The sequence below is a fragment of the Larimichthys crocea genome, chromosome XI, assembly GCF_000972845.2.
Source record: "Larimichthys crocea isolate SSNF chromosome XI, L_crocea_2.0, whole genome shotgun sequence".
Lineage (NCBI taxonomy): Eukaryota > Metazoa > Chordata > Actinopteri > Sciaenidae > Larimichthys > Larimichthys crocea.
In genome coordinates this window covers 3226608-3246280 of record NC_040021.1, presented here as the reverse complement: position 1 = coordinate 3246280, position 19673 = coordinate 3226608, and the positions used below count along the sequence as shown (strand labels likewise).

General features: G+C 41.5%; 2 protein-coding genes across 3 annotated transcripts in view; both read left to right on the top strand.

Annotated features, from left to right (window-relative positions):
• The window catches only part of ube2j1 (ubiquitin-conjugating enzyme E2, J1), a 49815-nt gene extending 36866 nt beyond the window's left edge, over window positions 1–12949 (top strand). The window contains exons 6-8 of the mRNA XM_010737307.3: window positions 5241–5370; window positions 7281–7409; window positions 11988–12949. Coding sequence (XP_010735609.1) covers window positions 5241–5370; window positions 7281–7409; window positions 11988–12272 — 544 coding nt within the window. The 3' untranslated portion in view covers window positions 12273–12949. The remainder of the gene's footprint in view (window positions 1–5240; window positions 5371–7280; window positions 7410–11987) is intronic.
• Window positions 12950–16403: 3454 nt separating this feature from the next.
• LOC104924074 (gamma-aminobutyric acid receptor subunit rho-2) overlaps window positions 16404–19673 on the top strand; it is a 30320-nt gene continuing 27050 nt past the window's right edge. The window contains exons 1-2 of one of the 2 annotated variants that reach the window (XM_027283904.1): window positions 16404–16591; window positions 16767–17199. In XM_027283904.1, the coding sequence (XP_027139705.1) occupies window positions 17078–17199 (122 nt within the window). In that variant the 5' untranslated portion in view covers window positions 16404–16591; window positions 16767–17077. Of the gene's footprint in view, window positions 17200–19673 lie in introns of both variants that reach the window. The other variant, XM_019265850.2, reaches the window with a different exon arrangement.

The window sequence follows — 19673 nt, the reverse complement described above, 5'->3', positions numbered from 1 at the left end:
GTCATGCATACCTGCCGTATTGTACTGTGTGCAGTATGTTGTCCGTGAGCATGCGCCTTCCCAGCCTGTTAGGATGAAGTCCGTCGTTCCTGTAAAAGGAGGGCCTGTTCCAAAATAGATTGAAGGTATCTATGTAGATAAAACCGTGAATCCTGCAGGCTGCCTGGAGCCAGAAGTGGAGAGAAAGGAGTCTGCTGAAGCGTTCGGTTCCGCGTTGGAACGTGGGTAGAGGGCCACTAATGAAGATGTTTTTTCCAGAGTCTTTTAACATACTGAATGGGTCGTTGAAATGTTCCTTGACCTGTTCCGAATTTCCGTGGGCCACATCATTTGTGCCGACATGAAGAACGGCCCGCTCTACGGAGGATGGGAGTGATTGGAGTAGGTTTGGGAGCATATCCATAATTTTTTATGTTGTGGCTCCTGGAAAACATTTTGTAGTGGCATTGAAGAAATGGATGTTTCTTATTATTGAATCGCCCACTATCAGGGTAGTTGGGGGGAAAAGGGGGGGAGGAGGTGAGGATCGGTGGAGTGGGTTGGTCGGCGGCAGGGTTGCGGACGCAGCCATGGGTGGAGAGCCAGGTGTGCAATTAGGGTGATGCAGGTTGCCGGAGCGGCGGAGCACTGCCTTCCTCAGGAGCCTCCGTCGCTCCTGAGTTGGCATGTTTGCAGAAGTGTACGTGCTAAAATGTTTTAATAACATCATTAGCATCTTTCAGTCTCTTAGAATTGGAAGTGAATCCTTCCCTTTTTGAGCCGTGACTTTTGGAGCTGCAAGTTTGCAAGCTAAACTGCATCTTCAGTCACCAACCACCAGTTGTAGATGTCTGTGATGTGGGCATGCTGTTACACTCTGGATAGTGAAGCTGTTTCGTGATAGATGATAATATAATAATAACAGATAAGACATGCTGGAAAAGAAACAGTGTGAATCATAACAGCATTTTTTTGAGTTTTGAAGTGATTTTTAAGATGTCACTGATTCTACAATTCTCAGATCTTCATGCAGGGAGTTGAGTCAGAGCTGAGGGGTCTTGACTGCCTTTAGTTTAAGATGGGACATCTCGACCAGCAGAGTCCTGCCAGAGGATGTGCAGCTGTTTTAGGATTCATAGAGTAGCAGTAATTCAGCAGTAAAGTAAAGTAATGTTTATAACTTGTTTCTTAGATGAAAGTTTCCTGTCAAATATCACACCCAGGTTTCTGGCTGGTTTGACATTTGTACACAGGGAGCCAAGATGCTGTACAATTGAGATAAACTTTGGAGAACTAAAATAGATTAGTTTTCATTCAGCTGGAAGCTATGGGACATCCAGCTCTTATCTAGTACTGATGAAAAAAGCCTTCTTCGCCGCTTTTTAATGGGACATAAATTTTTATCTTATCAGCATGACAATGATGTAATAGTATTTAATATTATATTCAATGTCTCAGTGGCAGTATGTATACACAGAACAACAGTGGGCCAAGGATAGAGCCTTGGGGAACACCACATGTCAGAAAGGACACAAAAGAGGAGGCAGCGCCAGAAGGTTCTGCTTGACATAAGATTTAAAGCATAGAGAGGATCAAATAAATGATCAGCTTTGTCATATGCTGAGCTGAGATTGAGAAGAATTAAAATGGAACAATCTCCAGCATCATTGGTAAATAAAAGATTGTTTGTTACATTAATGAGGACAGTTTTGGTGCAGCAGCTTCAACCGTGTCCAGAAAGTAGTTCATAGTTTTTTGTGTAAAGCCCACCCATACAGTATGTTACAGTGTAGTAAGCAGTTTCTACCACTGCACCATGGTGCCAACATTTTCTGCTTTGTTATTTACACTGCTTGAAGCTGTGTACTCAATGAATCGCCTGTGGTGAGACTGGGTGGCCAGTTGTCGCAGCACGCATTAATATTTAACAAAAAGCTTGTGAGTACAACTGGGCAAAATACAAGAAACCATTCTCCCGGTTACCAGGGGAATGCCCCCCCCACCCCCCCTTGCTTTTTTAAAAGTTTTATTTTTTTCAGTTTTTCAGCTGTAGTTGAACGTGTAGCATTTTCCTTACAGATACATCCTTATTCCATTTTATACATGTTGCAGAATTTTAATAATTCAGCATGTTTGTGATGCATATAAAAATGCAAGAGGCTGCAATGGTGTCAACATGTTGCTACAGGTAGGTACTCAATCCAAATTTTAATAATTGTTTTAATAATTGCGTTGTGAGTATAGCAGTTAATAATATTATCAGGCAGAATTTTACAACTTATAACAAATAACAGTTTTATCTTCCATCTAGAAAAACTTTAGATTAACAAAGTAAAGTACCTACCAGGAATGTGCATTTGCACATAATCGACGTAATCGATTCAGTGAGCTACTTTTTACTTGACAACCCATCTTTTTTTTTACAAAGCCCTCTACTTAGGACCCTGACTGAGCCAACAAAGTGGTTCCAATGACTTTGGTCTGAATGTGACTAAGATCTCAGTATGCTTCAAATGAACTGCAGTACAATGAACACATCTAAAGGCATAATATTCAAATGGCCACATGAATCATGCAACAGCACATACTTTTGGACAGTCTCGTCTTGAAATAGTGAACATGGTTTTGGGATTGTCTGTTTTGAAAAGATACAAAACTCATTGGATTCCACCATTGCAAAGGGAATTTCAGGCTGCTGTAAGACAATCTGACAAGCACTTCATTTGGAGCATACTGATGCCTTAAAACCTTTCTGGCACCAAATAATGCCAATTATGCAATAAAATTGTACGAACAACGCTTCTGAACCCATGATTGACACAATGACTCAAACATGCTACTGTCCTCTCAGTATGCATCAGACATATTACCAACCAAACCTTCAGTTTTGGCGTTTCTCTTTAAGCTCAGATGTGTTCTTAATAATCAGCACTTATGCCTAACAGGGCATATTTTGAGCATCCATCAACCAACCACAGAGCCTGTCTCCATGGCATCTGCTTTTGGACACATAGATTGCCTGTTTAAGCTGTCATAGTCCAGTGACATGATGACTGGAGGCATAGCAGATCATTTGCTGTGTCTGATGCCAAATAAGCCCAGCTTCTTCTCCAGCTACATCTTAACTTCACTTGAATAGAATCCAATTTCAATTTGGCTGCAGAGGAAGACACTGATTTGGATCATTTAATACCATAATGTATCCAAATCTATCCATGCCACCTTTAGCCTGAGGAGCTCCATAGTGATAATGTGGTGTTCCTCAGAGCATGATTCATGCCTCCTCTTCACAGCTGTAACATCAGTCCATTAGCTGCTGCAAGGGACGATTAGCTTTTCTAAGACAAATCCACAGACCTCTTTTCTGTCTTGCATTTTTATATTTTTTCCACTTCACTGCGCTAAGCAGCTGTGTTGATCCTTCTCTTAGCACTGAACCCCTCTGTCAGGACTGACATGAAGGCGTAAAGGTGCACGTAACGGTCTGAACCCTTAGCAGGGATCTGGCATGTGAATGTGCCACAGGTGGAGAAAGCAAAAACAAACCTGTCAGGTGAGGATACAGTGCGAGGCAGCCAAAAGTGCAAACAGTACAACACAAGCCAATGCCGTAATCACACTCTTATGGATGCACACAGCTTTTGAAGCTGGCTTTTCTGCCAGTATGTTTACAGGATTCATACACAGCCCTGAAAATGATGGGCAGCTCAATCTAAAAATCTTTATAGCTTCATAATCAAGATGCCAAATTACCACTGGCTAAGCACCAGATGACATATATTTTTCTTTGGCAAATAAATCAATGAGCCACCCACTGCAGGCTGCTAACTTTATGAAATGCAGCATTCAAATGTCTGAGTAATTTAGAGTTCTTTGTTTGTGTTGACCACGACGCACTCTCTGACCATGAGCCAACAAATCTAAATTGTGGCTCTGTATCAACACATTGTTGATTGGCTGTCTGGTACACTGCTCCACAATAATTCTCTGTTTGTTCACATTTACACTAACACTGCAGTGAGGATTGGGCTGTCAGTCACGACTGAATTCTAGGGTTTAGATCTGTTGTTTTGCTTCCTGACGTCTTTTCCACAAAGCTTTAAATGTGGAATGGAAGAATGGGGATGTCATTTTCCTACATAGTTAGCAACATTGAGTCATACAGGCTGTTGTACGTCAACTTACAAAAATAACAACTCTTAAATCTCTTAAACGCTTAGAAAATTTCATTGATGGCTGCATTAATGTTGTTTTTTAAATTTCTTTTGACTATGGGTCATGCTAACACTCACCAAGATTTGGGTAATCAGACCCTGCTGCACAGAAAATACGTATAAACTACTTCTTATACAGTTAGCTACAATAGCTAATTCAGAGGCAGAATTTCTCTGTTTACTTTCAGTTGGTTCTTGAAAGATGTATGTAAACTTCCTAAAGTAATCTGCTTGCAGTTATTTGATTATGTTTCCCAAATCTTGATCCACAGACAGAATATGCACATTATGTATGTTAAGACCCAGGTTGATTTTTTTTTTAAGGTCCAGTGTGTAAGATTGAGTGGAATCTATTAAATGTAATATTTTAATAGTCTTCATGCAGAGTCGATCTTTTTTTTTTTTGTTCTCTTAGAATGAGCCTTTTATATGAACAGATACAGTGGACTCCACCACCATATTTCTACAGTAGTCCGAAATGGACAAGCTAAACACTGACTCTAAACAGGGCCTTGTACGTTTTTAGCCACTATAGTTTATCCTTCATGCTTCGAAGGGGATGGTGAGGCAAGGGGTATTCAGTTATCAGATATTCAGTCTGCAACCTCGCTGCTAGATGCCACTAAGTGTTCACTGTCTGCCTTTAAGCATGTAGCTGTGACTTTGCGTGTTTAAGATGAGGTGCTACCATATAATTGCATACAGGTGCGTGACATGTCAGTGTAATTACTGTAGAAGTCGGCTGGTAAAAAGTCTGGCAGGTTCATTTTTCAGTTAACTTGGCAGGTAAACCTGACTGTAATAAGTCTGCCACAACATTAATGTTGGGTACTGTTCATAATTAACAGGTCATTTATTTTGATACTGAACCACCGCCATTGTACTCACAGTAACATTTTCATTTGTGAAGCAGCTGTTCACTCATACAGTAGAGTGGAGGCACCTGGTCATTCATCAAATATTCTGTTTCTGTCTCAAAAGACTTTTTAAAATTAATGTTATAGAAAGAGAGGACGACCTCACCATTTACCGTCTGTTCTCCGGCAGATCTCAGGACTTCTGCTGTGAGACGTGCGGCTGCTCCATGCGCTCTGCCCTCCTGGCTCTGACACCCAACAGTAACCCCAGCGCTGAGGACCACAAGGCTAAAGAGCTGGCCCAGCAAATCAACTTCAAGGTACGAACACTGGCTGTTACATAAGTCACATTTGATTCCCAGTTCAGTCAGTGATTTAACCCCGAGAGCAACAGAGCTGCTGACAGCACAAGCTACAGGAACGCCTGTGGATATTTTCCTTCTTCTTTCTCTGTGCATAGAAAAAGCTGATTGCTCAGCGTTGTGACATGTTCAGGCTGGACAATAAACCAATTATGAATATTATACCCAAATATTATACCTAAATATAGTGTCTTTATTTGAAAAGAGAGACTAGACGAAAGCCTTATCATTTCCCTTTTCATTAGTATTTTTGATTATTATATTATTGTTAAAAAAAAATTAAATATATATTTTTTTTAAATAGCTGGCAACCTTTTCAATTTTCAACATTGTCCATCAACTTTGCTAACAGCCAAATATCAACAAGGTAACCAACATCAGACATAACAGCCAGCTATTGCCCACCCCCAAAGTGCCAAAACTAAGCAGATGCGAGGGACAGACAGAGTATACGTGCTGATTATGGTTTTTATGCGCATGGATTTTGGCACTAAAATGACGCCATACACAACAGCAAGGACTGAGCCTTTGTACATGGTGCAGATGCTCTATCAACTGAGCTAATCGACACCCCGATTTACTCTTGTCTCGCGGCTTCCTGCTCGCTCACTCTCTCCTTTTCTCTTCTTAGCTTCTTCCATCAACATCACCTTTGGTTGCCATTAGCCATGTCAATAGAAGCTGCTAAGCCCCGTTGAATTGCCTGCTTACCCAGCTCTGCTCTTCATCAGCACTACCCCACACCTTGGGCCTGAAAACCTCCTCTTCTTCCTGCTGCTCCAAAATGCCTGTGGTACAAACACGTGCTCTGATCTCACAATCTTGGCAGCCCGGCTAACAAACTGTGCTAACATTAGCTAACAGCAGCTACAGTTGTCAGCAGTTTTCTTCCCTGTCCATCAGGTAACTCTGTAAATCACAGAGAGTTGAGGCAGAGCAACCAGAGGACATCAGAAAGAAAACCAGAAAACATTTTCTCCATAAAATATGATCCGGTTTTACCAAATTTAGTCAAATAGTTGGTGGTGTGTGCCGTAAAGCATCTCTTCTAGCACGCCACATACGGGGTTACACATTCTTGTTCTAGTTGTTTTTTTTTATCTGGTCAGTTTTGGTGTTCACTCTTCACACGTTTCGCATGTATACTGGCAAAAAATGTCAGCTTTAAAGTTAAAACTGTATTGCATAACTTTTGTCTCCCCCTGCGATGATCAGCACTGTGGTGAAAGGACTTGAATATAAACAGTGAAGTCAATTTTTATAGAAAAGTTTCACGCTTTATTTCTCTGGAAACAGCAGATGACAAAATGATCTCAACACGATTTATTGGCTGTTTTGAAATATTTTAGCTGAATACAGTAGATAAATACTAGTGCTAATACAGAAATACAGATAAAGAAAGAAATACTGGATTCATTCTTTTATTAATCTAGTCGTTTCCATTTCAGTTTTTTTCACTTCCTTCACAGATGTTTCACATTAAAAGTTCAATATAAAGTTCTAGCAGCTCACAGAACATTATCCAGCAGATGCAGGAAGTTTCATTAAGCCTGGCTTTGATCGAAGTGTGTGACTTGAATGTGTTGTTTTACTAATGGAATTAGTACATTCTACCTACTGCATTGATTTTCAACTTTGTTTCAGTCACGTCTTGTGCTCTTATTTGAGTCTTGTATTACTTTCTTACCAAACTAATTTTATGGTAGCTATAACAACCAGTGAACCAGAAGCACAAATTCATCTGAAGAAAGCCACCAAGAGGCAACGCACTGCTTTATTTTAAAAAGAGACATTATATTTAATGTTCTATTGTTCAGCCCTATGAGCCACAGTGGAGATGACTGTGTTGACCCTGTGTGTTAATGCAGGCAGAGTCCAGTTTATCCAGACAGGCAAGTGAGAGTGGGGGTGCAGAAAGCGAGCCTTCCACACTCACCCAGGGAGACACCTCCACGTCTGCAGGCCAGGAAGCTGCTGACGCTCCCCGGGCTGAACAGGTAGGTGTTAAACTGCCACTCTGGGTTTACACAGGACATCACAGATACCTGCCTGCAGCCAGCCCACCACCTACAGAACAGAACAACGCCATGCTTTTACTTGTTTTAACCTATCAACTACAAATGCAACACTAGTACTGTGTTTCCGATGTTTCTATCTGCCACTGGTCTCATTTCATTTCAGCGTGCTCTGAAAAATGCTCAGGATGATTATACATATTTGTTGCTGATATTGTTGTTTGAGTTTGTGTTTCCCTGTGCTGTGCCTCGCTGCACCCCACCAAGAGTAGATGTAACCATGGTAACACGTAATCGGGATCCAAATAAACAGTTAGCTCCTGAATCCAGGAAATCCCCCTAAAAGTGGATATAATTCTGTTTTGTTGCACAGTGGATTTTATGAGGTGAGTTTATTTACCAAACTACTTCCTGTGATCTGTGAATGTGCTGGAATTAGTGAGAAGATGAAACAGCCTGTGTTAACTAAAGCTGTTATGAAATGAAGGGGGATGGTACCCACAGTGCCTGTTGTAGACCATTATCACAGTGCAGTGAGGTAATGGTAGTGACACAGTAAGGATCAGTTGGATTGTTTTGTGTTACCCTGTTGCCAGATATCAGCGTTTCATACTTTGTGGTCTACAGTATAATGTTTTTTTAACTGATAGACATGAGAGCCAAAACAAGATAATAGACCCAAGTTGCAACAAATTGAAATTATCCTTTGAGATATGTTTTGGAAAATAGTCAACAATAATGTGGAGTCGATGTGATTTGTAGGCTGAACCGTTCAAAAACAACCAGCATGGTTCCTTCTTAGGGAACATCCAAATTGTCAAACTCACTGCTGTTCTATCTCAGACCTATTGTAGCGTAGTACATATGACCACAGGAAGGATGTAGAATGAGACTACATTACATCACAACAGTCAGTTCAAGTCAAAATGAATGTTGAAAGAACTGAAGTTCACTGGATTGGCGTATGGATTGGCGATTGGAGCTTCCTGTTTCATGTGCTTCAAGAGTTAATATTGGAAATAGAATGAAGTCATTTTATATTGCATGATTGATAAATAACATGGTATAGTGACTTTTCCAGAAAAATGTTATGATAAAATATATAATTATTAAAACCAGCACTGCTCATTGACTTGCAGCATTATCAACAATGACTTCATACAAACAAATGTATGTCTGATGCTGTGATCATCATACAGGCTACCTATACACAAAGGCTTGTGTTTTCTCATCATGATGTTGATCTAGGTTGTGTCAGTTCTTCATGACATCACTGTTACATGTGGTGCCTTTCAGCCAGGTTTGCAGTTATTCTTCAAGGAGCATTTTTCATTCCCACTTCTGAAAAACATGTGAAAAATAAAACAAGCAGTTGATAATCTAGATCAGTGATTCCCAAAGGGGATACAGCAGCACCATGGGGTGCCTGATAGATGAGCCCAGGGTGCACCTAGATTCATATCAGCGTTCATTTATTAGCATGGTAACCTAACACGCTTTGCAGCTGGAGCTCAGCAGTCAACAGAAATAGTGAGGGTCGATGTTCTGATGGAAAGATTTGAGGCAGTAAACAGAGCTGAGAGAAATGATGCAGCTCGGCCCTCAGTAAGTCTGACAGGACAGTCTGAGTATAATCAGACTCACTCTGCTCAGAGCTTCACGGACATGCTGCTTGTGCAAAATGAATATCCATTCACTGTGGTACTGTGCATTTCTCAACTTCATGTATGTGCTGTCTCACTATAAAAAAGACAAAACATTTCCATCAGTGCAGTCGCACCTTTTTTTTGTTTGTTCTAACATCAACAGCAGCCTTACTCATCCCATTCAAATATCTGCAACCTTTATTAGTTTATGTTGTTTTGATTTGAGTTTGTTTGTCCTTGTGCCTCTTTTAATATGAGCTCATTAAAGCAAGACATTGCAGGCAGACAAATCTGATGTTGTTGTTGTGCAAATGAGGCATTATCTGATTAATTATGCTATGCTATGCTAATTAGCATACATCTGCAGATTTCAAACCTCTTGTTTTAATTAGTTGACATATTAGAGACAAATGTTTTTACAGAGGGAACTTTGGATTTCTCTCTTTATAACTCCATAAATCAGAAAATATTGTCAACAGCCATAAAACAACCCAGCATGTTTTCAGGAATAAAAAAAATGAGGCTATCTGAACAAAGCCTTCTGTAACAACCTTCAGAATATAGATTGGAATCAAACTACTGAAGTGAAGTCTGAGAAAAAAACATTTTGGAAACGGCCTTTAAAGATATGGTTTGTAAAATTCCTCATTTATACAATAATAACAGACATGCAGGCTGTATTAAAACAAACACCTGCATGTTCATTTGGAACCTTTTCCATGTTCTTCGTTTGCAGATTGTTAGATTAGCCGGGAGGCGGCCGAGGCCAGTGCAACATATTCTGAACTTCAAAACTGCTCTTCAGAAACCTGTGGGTGACGTTGTGCTTACGCTGTCCATTCCTTTTACTGCTGGACAGACCACCAAACTCTAAATCATATTCACTGCCATGCAACAAAGTAGACACTCTGGGTTATTGAGGCTTTTCTTCTCCTGATATGGCATTATTAACAGACAATCAGCATTTGTGGACAGAGCAGTGGGTGTCCTAAAGCTCCCCATGTAGATTATATACTGCTGTCTGCTGACTGACTGACTGACTGACTGCAGTCAGTTACCCATCTTTCACATTGTTTTTTTAATTGGTGGCATGCTTCATCACCTGCTGACATCCCACCGAGCATCACAGTCATTTTGGAAGTGAATGGAAGGAAATGATTATGCATGATTGTACAGCAGCACCGTGCCAGCTGCATTAGTTGCACTGAGTTAGTGTGTGAAACCAAGCAGCTCTCTCCTAACATTATGGTGAGTGTGTACGGTAGCTTGAAGCCTGTGCTTCCACAGCTTCTTTTCACGACTTCTGATGATATGGACGAGCTTTCCTGCCTAAGAGGATTGATTTTTGGCGCCAGCTGCTTCCCACAGAACCACAGCGACTGAAGGAGCAAAGAGAAGGGTCAACTCAGACTAGTGTTTCTGAGTTTGGATGAACCGAGGAGGGCAACGTCAAAAATAGGACTCACCATCTGCCGCTGAACTCATCCGTGGTATCCCACACTGCCTTGCTGCTGTTCCCCCAAGTACTGAGTTTAGGATGTAGGATAACTGTGTACTGTTGACTGCCTCTCCCCACTTTCTGCACACTCCCTCCAGCCATTCTCTAATTCAGTGAAATGTGTGTGAGGCTGTCAGCTCTGCTCATTGGTTAGTCACCAGCCCTCTCACAGCCTCCACAGAGGACTCATTCTATCAGCACTGGTCACTAAACAAACAGGAACATCATTAATTTGATCCATAACTCACTAACACTAGCTGTTTATGTTGTGAATGGGAGTAGGTTTGATGCATTGATCCAGGAAGCTCATGAATTATTCATTATTTGTATGAAGTTGCATAAAAGGAAAAAATGTCTCTGGTGTCGACAAAAATACAAATTTAGAAAATTAGCTTGCAGGGTTCATTATATGGCGTATACACTGTGTGTGTGTGTCTGTGTGTGTGTGTGTGTGTGTGTGTGTGTGTGTGTGTGTGTGGATGTAGCTGTGTGTGGATACATAAATTACAAGTTGAGCTACGATTGATGATTCATTATCGATTAATGTGCTAATTATTTTCTCATCAATCAGTCGTCTGGACTTTAAAATGTCATAAAATCACAGATGTCTTGTTTCATCTGACCAACTGTTCAGAATTCCAGATAGATTTTTTCAAAATCATTTTAAAACCTCAGAAATAAATAAAGACTGAAACCATGACTTAGTTGTCAGAATTGTTGCCACCATTTTAAGCAGCAGTCATTTCCAAGTAGCTGCTGATCACGTCATAATTCTATGATGTCAACATTGTCTGAATCAATCAATCAATCAATCAATCAAGTAAATTATAGGTGCACTACACATTACACATTTAAATGAACTGCAAACATGTATGTAAACCAAGCAGCAACTTTTGTGTCCAGTAAAGTCAGCACAAGAGGGGCCAAAAACTGCAGTTTTGGTCTCTATAGCTAATTTCCCTATTCATGACAACTGTACTGAGGGTGAATTTATATACAACTCACCTGTTCAGATTATATTAAGACTTAAAGTTATGCAGAATTAAGAGCGTGGACACTTTGATTTATAGATGGTTGCTTCATTCAGCCTGCCTCAGCTCCACCCATGTTCTACGTCTTTGTCTATTTTTGGATTAGTGGGGTGCCTAGGCAGGACTGCCCAGATGGAGGCAGCCAGAGCCTCCACACTAAGCTTCAGAGCCTCCACACTGAGCTTCAGAAACCTCTTTGTGTTTACCTGTACAGTCTTTGTGGTAAACACAATAAAATGTTGGTAAACTGTAAACCAGTTGTAAATGTGCTTACTGAAAAATAAATTCTCCTTTACGCAGCGCAACACAGCCAGATCCAGTGACATAATCTGTTAATGAATTAATTGTTTCTGTCTCACTAATCTTCTCCATGCCTCCTCCACAGGCAGCCACAGGAGTAGAGGGACCCGAGGCCCCTGTGGTGCCCCCCACCACCGGACGTCCTCTCAGCCCCCGGCAGCGCCGCGCCCAGCAGCACAGCCAGCAGGGCCAGAGAGAAGGCAGAGATCCGGCCAGCAGGCCGGCCTTCGCTCCGGCTCCTCGCCAGCCTCTGGACGAAAGCCACGCAGGCTCGGCGGTCCTCATTGTGGTGCTCACTCTGGCTCTGGCCGCACTAATCTTCCGCAGGATCTACCTGGCTCAAGAGTACAAGTTTGACTACGAGCTGTGACCAACCAGGCCCCCGCCTCCTCAGCCTCAAGTCAACCCCTCCCGCTAACACCCTTACAGAACTAGGACCCGCTTAAGTGGAACCAGAGCCGAGGCGGCGTCTAGCGCTGACTTTGTGCCCTCCCTGCTTGTCAGCGGAGGGTTCAGTCTCCACTGAGGGGGAACTTTCATTCCTGCAGAGGAGGCTCCGCTCACAACACCACCTCGAGGGTGTCTTTTAATCAATGTGAATTTTACTCTCCAGAGTGTCATGCATTATAAAAAATGGGAAGTTTGTTGTGTTTGTGATCAGTTCAGCAGCCACACACACACACACACACACACACACACACACACATCACACGCCTCCTCACGTACAATTGTTGTATATCCCAGGGCTGCGGCTTGTTCCCATTATTATTAAAAGTGTAATATAATATTTTAACAAGATGGAATTATGGGGGATTTTGATCACAACACATTATTTAATGACGGGAGAGTGTGTGTGCTGGAACGACTTCCTCCTTCTGTGCTTTAACTTCCTGTGATGTCCCAGTATGTGTTAAAGGCTCACTGGTTTTCTTATCGATGTGATTTGGAAACTGTGCGTGCGTGCGTGCTCATCAACATGTATCCTTACACATACAGTATGTCATTTCTGTCTCTCACATTAAAACTATAACAAAGGCATAGTTTCAACATGTCTTCGAGTAGTGGCATTGTTTGGCATCATGGGAGTTGTTGTCTTTATTGTTAACCACTATCGCTGATGGAAAGCTATCGCTGTGTTCCTTCCTCGCTATGACGTACACAGAGGTTTAGTTAGAGCAGCTAGAGGCCAAGCAAGGAAACAACGTTACCTGAACATTTAGATTTCTGTGTTTGAACGTTGTTGGAACATTGTTGGACACATTGAGGATGATATAAAGACAAAAGTCAATAAGATATATAACACACCTAGCAACATTTGAATGTGTAAATGTTCCATATTTTATCTTGCATGAACCGAAGGGGAAACTTTACAGTGTAAAGCGGCTGTGGAGAACAGATACTGTAATAATTACCATTATTCATTTACCAACGTGTGTGTTACGGCACGCTGCGTGACCGTTCTAATGTGTGACTGCAGGCCTGTTCTCACTCTGTGAGAGAATGAGACTCTGTGAGCGGTCAAAGTTCTGCCAGGTACTCGGTCTGTCTCTCATCTTTTTACACAAACTGCCAACACCACAAAAATCTGCCTGCATCCAAATATCATCAGGTACTTTCACTGGCTCTCTCCTCTATTAGAGACTGAATCACATCATTTAGTAATAACAGCCACTTGTAGAAGTGTGACGGCGCCTCCCGCAGTCACACATTAAAGGGGAACCCCACCGTTTTTACACATCAAAGTCTGTTTACAGGCCCCGGAGAGAGGACTACTGCAATATGTAAAGCATGTTGTGTAGAAAACACTTTTGTTTCTCCAGAGGGGGGCTGTATGAAGTCTGACAAATGCCCTCAAATGATGTCACTCCAGTCAGGATCAGTTTGAACATTAAAAAAATGACCTGGAATTAGAAAGAAGAGGTCGTATCTGACCTCTGGAGCTGCTCCTCTTAGGCTCGAGGCTACATTAGCTGCTACGACTACAACTCTGACTGACAACTGTGGCATTGTGGGTAATTTTAGGCAGCAGGTTTTGACATGGTTCTGCCATGACGGTGTTGGCGATGATAAATCAGCGGAGTTCTCTTTGAAGGCGGTCAGAATCTGTTGCAACACCTGCTGTCATCACATTAAAGCTACTCTGTAAAGCACATTTCAAATCATCTGCTGGTTGGAGGGAGTTTCACTCAAGTTGTTTCTTCACATTTTTAAGAATTGTTTGCTCTTGTAGTCCGAATTGCCAGTGTAGTGACATTGCTCCAGAAACAGATGTGCAGCACTGACTACATGTTTGGGCTGCTGGATTTCAATTAGACTCCAAAAGCAAAAAGAGAATGTGCCGGCGTGCAGCCTCCTCTGGTCTTTGTGCTTCCACTGAAATAGAGCCCGTACTGTCACAGCAGTCCTGTGAAGGGAGCGACCTGACTGATCCGGCATCAGCTGAACACAACATGTTTACTGAGGTAAAGCATGAGGGCGCGCTTTGAACTGTTATCAGCACAGCAGCATTTATTTCTGAGATCATTTTAGGGATTATTTCCAGCAGTAAACACATGACACAGTAAACCTGTCTGCTTCCTGTCAACACAAATAGATTTTATTTATTTGAAACAGGAAGTCATTTTTCTGTGTAATCCCCCTCACTGCCTCTCTCTCACTGTTTCTCTGCTGTTTCAGGGTATTCACACCACGTCCCCGTGCATTAATCTCTTGTTTGCCTTGCATTCTCTGAAGCTGTGTGCAAACACTCATTTTTTTCCTTCCTGCTTGTATAAATAGACCCAAACACTGTCTTAACGTTTACCCTCATTGATATACTTTGAGTAGGGCTTTATCACTCTGATGAGACTTGGAACTGGGAAACAATTTAAATTCACTCTTCTGCTCATGGTGGCTGACGGCTTTCTGACGTGTATACCAAGTTGGCAGCATACAAATAGCTCTGAGGTAGTCCTAGCAGTCTACCTGTTGAGAGGAACAAATCTGTCTCTGTAGTTCTTTCATTTGAGCGTCACATGTCCAGGTTTTACTTGAAGCCAGCAGAGGTTCTTTTATGAATATCCATGTTCTCATAATTTCTCCATATTTGTCGTGCCCGGGGCCACTCTGCTCTGCTCGGCTCGGCTCTGCTCGGCTCGGCTCTGTTCTGCTCTGCTCTGGGATATAAACAGAAAATAAATTGCTTGAATGAACAAACGTGTTTTCCGTGTGTCAGGTTTTGTTAAACCTACACCCACAGGGAATATGAAGCATTGCCTTTAAAAAAAAATCCCCATGACAGATCAATGTGTGTTAAATACATTTATCTCATTGTCTAATACATGCAGAGTGAATCATCAGCACAACACACTGTTTCTGCTTTTGTGTTCTTTTGTGTATATTTGAGTCGTTTGTGTTTAAACACGACTGAATAGTCCTCACACATGCTGGCGGTTCTGTCAGCTCAGAATTAGGTACATTGGTATTCTGAGCTCAAGGCCAACAAGCTGCTTTTCAGCAGGTAGAATGTTCACAATGTTTACTATGGTCAGTGTTTAGCACTGTCACCTCACAGCATCAGTGTGTGTGTGTGTGTGTTTTCTTCAGCTCCATGCAGGTTAACCGCTGACCCTAAATTGCCCGTAGGTATAAATGTGTGAGTTGGGGTCGGCTCCAGAGTTGATAGAGTTAAAGCTTCCGTCATTGTTAACACACGTCATTGAACGTGCTGTCGACAGAGCTGTGGAAATCAGTAAATGAATTAAAGTCTCAAGGTAAAGTGTTCTCTGAAGTTTTGACCTGATGATAACGTTCAAAGACAAAACAGCAACAGGCGGCTTTGTACTGATACACACTGCACTGTATGTGTACTGGTGAACTGCGTATTGAAATTAATTAGTCCCTGAAACTATCAACATCGTTTTGAAAGCAAAATGTTTGAACCTTTCCTGAAGAGGAGTGAAGGCTTAGCTGCAACACGCCCTCAAATGTTGGACGTCAAACTGACACGTTCTTCATATACAGGCAAAACAAACAATAACAACACAACTTCCAACTGCAATGCATTTTACTGTACTGTTAATACTTTAATACATGCATTGTACATTGCTGATGTTGACACTTAATCCATTTTTCTTATTTTCTGTTAAACACATCTTTCAGTCTTAAAAGAATAAGTCATTTTTCTCCATCATGAATCTAACCACTGACTGTGTCTGGGTGGATCCACATCAAGCCGTTTTCTTGTGATGGCCCCTCTGCTAGCTGTGAGTGGCACTTTGGTAAGTAATGATCTTCCTTTAGCACCACATCAGCTACATTACCCAGATATAAAACATACATATGGCTACATACCCTAATACCACATTCAATACTGCATTCACTCTTCCCCAGTATGGCTGTATTTTGTGGCATTTCCAGAACATGTGTATGATTTGCAAGAGCTGTTTACCTTTCATGTTAGGTGTGATAAGGAAATGAAGAAGATTTTTCCAATTAAGTCCTATGTGACTATGTGAAATTGTGGATGTCTGATGTGCTACACACATACTTAATGACACAACATATTGTCAGGGTGTTTGACTGAGGAAACAGGGGAGAGACGGTCTATGAACAGGGTCCAGAGTTCTAATTCTACTGGAGCAGTGTTCCTTCTTCCAAGAAGTTTTCCATGCAGTCTTCAGGAGTCTGGAGAGAACAGAAGCCCAGAGAGTGAGACATGTTCAGAGGATGGTCACTGTCCCACACTGCATAACAAATGTGTTCAAATATGTGATTTTTGTAATCCTTTTTTTTTTTTAATGGAAAACTCTTTTGAACATTTTGGTTTGCGGGGAGCTGCAGCAGAACACGTGACTCCATGTCCCCCTTGGTGCTCCTCTTTCAGGGCTCCTCTCTGAGGACCGCCTGCCTCCTCTCAGCGGTGTCTCTGCCTCTGAACGGCTCGTCAGGAGGGACGTGTTTCCGCTGCATGTGGTGCTGATGCTGCGCGCTCCTCTGGAGTCTGAAGACCAATCAGAGCGCTTATCAGACTTCACCATCCCGTCTCTCTCCGGCGCACTTGTTCACCACCACAGTCCCACGACTCCCGCACTCTTCCTCCTGCCTCTGACAGGAAGATGGTACCGTTCACAGAGCGTCCTGCACGCGGACCGAAGGTGTCACTGATCGACTGGCTGCGGGACTTTTAAAGTCATCATGGCGCGTTACGCACGGGTTCTGCTCTTACTTTTGTGCTTGATCCTGATCGGGGAGTGCAGGAAACACAAAAGTAGGAAAAAGCGCTGGTCCGCGCCGGCGGAGACTCACAAGCCAGGCACGTAAGTACTGAGCCGAACCTTTTCTGTTCTTTAATTTGGGTTCATCTGAAACGTGAGCTCAGAGAACATTTTAGGAAAAACACCCTGCAGATCATGCATCACTTTCCTTTCTCTGAGAAGTCACATTTACGCACACTTTCTTCATCAGTGTGCCAGCAGTCATGAGAGGAGGAAGAGGCTGAAGGTTGGAGGCGCTTTGCGGATTTTCCCTCCTCTTCCCCAACAATGTCAGAATGTCGACATTCGTATGCGAAGTGCGCACCACCCAGAGCTTCCAGTCTAAACCATTCAGTCAAGTTCTTGTAACCAGTGGTGGAAAGTAACTAAGTACATTTACTCAAGTACTTTTACTTTCTCACCAGAGTTCAGAGGGAAATACTGCACTCTTTACTTCACTACAGTTACCTGAGAGCTTCATGTACTTTACAAATGAATGATGATGATGTTCTAAATAAAAGGAGCCAACAGTTCATACAGTGCAGATGAAATGAATGAGTGGACTGACAGAACATAGATTACTTGCTGCTTTCCTCTGAATAATTTGAATGTTTTTGTAATTATGTTGAGGTTTGGACAAAACAAACACTGTAATTGTGGTGGCATTTCACATGATTTTTTTTTTTTTTGACAAAACAATCAAGATACATGGAGAAAATAATCCTTAGTTTCAGTTTGACACATAGATAATAGTTCAAACTGATCTCCACAGTCATCCAATGAGGTCAGAGACAACAGAACAACAGTCACTGTGGACTTAAGCTACATCTTTAGTATTTTTTATTGAAGTCAAGTATCTGAATATTAATGCGACCTGGTTTTTGTGTCAGAACCAAACCAACAGTGAGTCACCGTCACCGTCCTTCAGCTGCGTGTAAAAACGTGTGTGTGTGTGTGTGTAACAGCAGAGACAATCCAGCCCTTGAGATACAGCATGCTGGATATGCTGGATGTTATTTCGGGTTCTTTATTAGAATCGTTCTGATCGTTAATAACAGAGTCTAAAAATGGAGAACTGGAGCTGAAGCTTATTGTTTGGCTGTCACACTCCAGGATCACACATCCCTTAGCAGCAGCTCCACCTATCTCCTCATGTAATGTGGAGTTCATCTCAAACTGTAGCTTCATCACACACTTTTTTATTTTTTATTTTTTCATTTTTTTAATAAGATGCTCTGCAAATGTTCATTGTTGATTAATCTTCCCATTATCTTCCCCTTCTGTCTAAAATGTGTTCGCTCATCAACTAATTGTTTCATCATTATTCACAGACAATTCAGCAGGTTTGACTCCCATCAGTGTCAGTCCAAACATTGTATGGCTCCTACTGTAAATCTGCACATAATCCTATTTACACTGCAAAACCCATTTTAAAATGAACTTTACAGAGCAGCTACTGTATCAACTGCTTATCCTGGTAACCCATTTAATGTAACCTGTTCAGTATAAGTCTGATGGTGGTCTGTGTGTTTCTTCCATCCTGCTGCCACAAATACTCACAAGAGCCTGAAATGTGGATTAATCCACCGCTGAAAATAGTCCCTAAACAAATGAAGTATTTCCTTCTCTTTGAGCAACACTGGATACAATCCTACAATGAGCAGCTGTTTTAAAAAATACTGAGCCTTATTTAAAAATGAAACTTGAATTAGTGTGATATTTTTTTAAAGATTTACATTTTCCATGAGATTTTATTTGTTACAGTATATCGAGCTCCAGGTCCTTATTCTGAATTTTTATCTGAATTTGCAGAATTTGCATCAGGCTTGATCCTTAAAACAGATAAAGTAATTATTGTAGGTGATTTTAACATTCATGTGGACAACCACAATGATAGTCTTAGTACTGCGTTTATCTCTCTATTAGACTCAATTGGCTTTTGTCAAAGTGTAAATAAACCGACTCATTGTCTGAACCACACTCTTGATCTTGTTCTTTCATATGGCATTGAAATTGATAATATAATAGTCTTCCCACAGAATCCTCTTCTGTCTGACCATTTTTTAATAACCTTTGAGTTCATACTACCGGACTTATATCTATATAGAGAGTATATATACTAATATATATAACTACCATCTCTCTCTTATATCTCTCTATATTTCTATATCTCACTCTCTCTATATATATATATCTATATCTCTATATCTCTCCATATCTCTCCATCTGTGGACATGTCCATTAATGCATGTTACTAACAAACTCCCGGAGTTTCTGGCTCTGTCGTCCAGCAGGTTCTCGTGGATCGTGGCTGCTGCTGTGATCCTGCATGACGCCCACTACATATATTACTGTCATTATACTACCATATCTATTACTGTAATCATTTTTTATCATTCATTATATTCATTGTCCATTTTATCAGTCATTTACAATATGTTTGTGTTGATTTGTCCTGTACACGACATCCATTGCACGTCTGTCCGTCCTGGGAGAGGGATCCTCCTCTGTGGCTCTTCCTGAGGTTTTCTTCCACA